Source organism: Olea europaea, chromosome 20, assembly GCF_002742605.1.
Source record: "Olea europaea var. sylvestris chromosome 20, O_europaea_v1, whole genome shotgun sequence".
In the NCBI taxonomy this organism is placed as follows: domain Eukaryota; kingdom Viridiplantae; phylum Streptophyta; class Magnoliopsida; order Lamiales; family Oleaceae; genus Olea; species Olea europaea.
Genome location: NC_036256.1, coordinates 3278508 through 3281283, shown reverse-complemented (window position 1 = coordinate 3281283; position 2776 = coordinate 3278508). Strand labels below are relative to the sequence as shown.

The following is a 2776-nucleotide window of genomic DNA, read 5'->3' as shown; positions in this document are numbered from 1 at the left end:
CTCTCTGAATCATTGTATACGTTTTGGTACTTCGAATTGAACACAAAAGTTAAATTGAAAATTAAGTGGCATTTTCTTTTGATTAAATGTAAAGGCCTAATGACTTACAATTTACATTAAGAATTTACTGATAAAATATATTTAAACATATCTGATATTAACAACGTTAGCAATTCCAATTTTCCTAAAGGAAAGTTCAGAGATCAAATTATGTATATAAAACGACCTTCAACTTCTCCAAGAAAACCCTTCAGAGAACCAAATTGAGTAATTATGGGAGGAGAAGAAAACTCTCCTGGAAGCTCCATGCATGGAGTCACAGGCAAAGAACAAACATTTGCTTTTTCTGTGGCTTCTGATCCAACGATACCCATAGATTCAACAGCAAAATTTGACTTACCAGTCGATTCAGAGCACAAATCCAAAGTTTTCAGAATCTTCTCTTTTGCTAATCCACACATGAGAACTTTCCATCTCTCCTGGATTTCATTTTTTATCTGTTTCGTCTCCACTTTTGCAGCCGCACCCCTTGTCCCGATTATCCGGGACAATCTTAACCTGACGAAAACTGATATAGGAAATGCTGCCATCGGCTCAGTTTCAGGCAGCATTTTCTCCAGGCTTGTCATGGGCGCAGCCTGTGATCTGTTAGGACCAAGATATGCTTGTGCATTTCTTATAATGCTGTCGGCCCCGACAGTGTTTTGCATGTCGTTTGTGTCGTCAGCCGGAGGTTACATCATCGTACGGTTCATGATTGGATTCTCTCTGGCAACATTTGTTTCTTGCCAGTACTGGATGAGCATTATGTTCAATGGCAAGATTATAGGGCTTGTGAATGGCACTGCAGCAGGGTGGGGAAATATGGGCGGCGGAGCCACCCAACTTCTTATGCCAATCCTCTACGAGTTGATACGCCAGAGCGGAGCTACACCGTTCACGGCGTGGAGAATTGCATTTTTCATCCCTGGATGGCTGCATGTGGTTATGGGGCTCTTGGTTTTAGGTCTGGGCCAAGATCTCCCTGATGGAAACCTCAGTGCGTTACAGAAGAAAGGAGATGTTCCAAAAGATCAATTTTCCAAGGTCACTTTCTTATGAAAATTATAATCAGAAAAATTCACATTTCAACATCATGAACACACATCCTTTAAGGGTTAAAAAAATCAGTTCTCCATGGAAATTAAGGTCCCGTTTTGATTTAATCATCTATCCTTTTTTATTTAAAAATCGTTATCCCAACTTTAATCTATTTCAAGTTGATCGTTCGGTCAATATCATCTCGTCAATTAACGTCATTTTTTTAACCACGCCCTCTTTCTATTTGCCAACTCAGTATTTCCGTTAGTTGGGACACATACGAGGGACTGAGTGACCCTATGTAGAGTGACTAATAACAAGATTTGTAACCCATATCGGGAAATTATTGAACTATCAAACTTTTTAATCAAGAACTTTTCAAGAATTAAACAAAAACGTCTAACAAGATTGAATATTATTTCTTCTTCAGGTTCTTTGGTATGCCATAAAAAACTACAGAACTTGGATCTTTGTTCTTCTGTATGGTATGTCTTTGGGTGTAGAATTGACGACAGACAATGTCATCGCAGAGTACTTTTTCGACAGGTTTAATATACAAATCCCATATTGTCTCCAGATTCTAAAAACTCCCAACTGAAAACTATTTTTCTTAACTTCTTCCGTTTTCCAGGTTTAATTTCAAGCTGCACACGGCTGGCACAATTGCAGCAACGTTTTCGACAGGTTTAATATACAAATCCCATATTGTCTCCAGATTCTAAAAACTCCCAACTGAAAACTATTTTTCTTAACTTCTTCCGTTTTCCAGGTTTAATCTCAAGCTGCACACGGCTGGCACAATTGCAGCAACGTTCGGCATGGCCAACATAGTATCCCGACCCTTCGGGGGCCTTATGTCGGACATAGCCGCAAGAAGATTTGGCATGAGGGGCCGGCTATGGAACCTGTGGATTCTCCAGACTGCCGGCGGCATCTTCTATATTTGCCTCGGCCGGGCCAACACACTTCCACTTTCCATAACGTCAATGATCCTGTTTTCCATCGGCGCCCAGGCAGCGTGTGGCGCAACCTTTGGCATCATCCCTTTCATTTCCAGGCGATCACTTGGTGTAATCTCCGGCCTGACAGGGGCTGGTGGCAATTTCGGTTCAGGATTAACACAGTTATTTTTCTTTACAAGCTCGAAATATTCAACTGCGACAGGGTTATCTTTAATGGGGATTATGATCGTGGCTTGCACACTTCCTGTAACACTTGTGCATTTCCCGCAATGGGGAAGCATGTTCTTGCCTCCTCCTAAGGATGCAAGTAAATTTAATGAGGAATATTACTATGGTTCGGAGTGGAACGAGGAGGAGAGGGAGAAGGGGTTGCATCAAGGAAGCCTTAAGTTTGCGGAGAATAGCCGGTCGGAGAGGGGCCGGCGAGTTGTTTCAGTGCCAACACCGACTAATTCAACGCCTCCATGTGTCTGAAAAAAATAAATCCATGAATTGTGATTATTTAATTTCGTATTGGCATAAGCTTGTTTATTGAAAATTTACTAATTGATAAGTTGGAAGAGCTTCATCAGTTATGATGTATCTTAGAAATTATAATTTATATATAGGTTAAGAGTCCCATGGATTAATTTCTTCGTTATAATTTACAAACCAAAAAAAAAAAAAAAAAGTATCTCTGTTTATAATTTACGAAGTGATTCACCTTATTTACAAGAGTACATGATAGTTTATAA

General features: G+C 40.1%; 1 protein-coding gene across 1 annotated transcript; it reads left to right on the top strand.

The window, feature by feature from the left end:
- Positions 1–201: 201 nt before the first annotated feature.
- LOC111369208 (high affinity nitrate transporter 2.4-like) lies at positions 202–2516 on the top strand. Its single transcript, XM_022990680.1, has 3 exons — positions 202–1086; positions 1511–1626; positions 1850–2516. Exons 1-3 carry the CDS (start codon positions 274–276, stop codon positions 2514–2516), a joined length of 1596 nt encoding a protein of 531 aa, XP_022846448.1. The 5' UTR covers positions 202–273.
- The last annotated feature ends 260 nt before the right edge of the window (positions 2517–2776 follow it).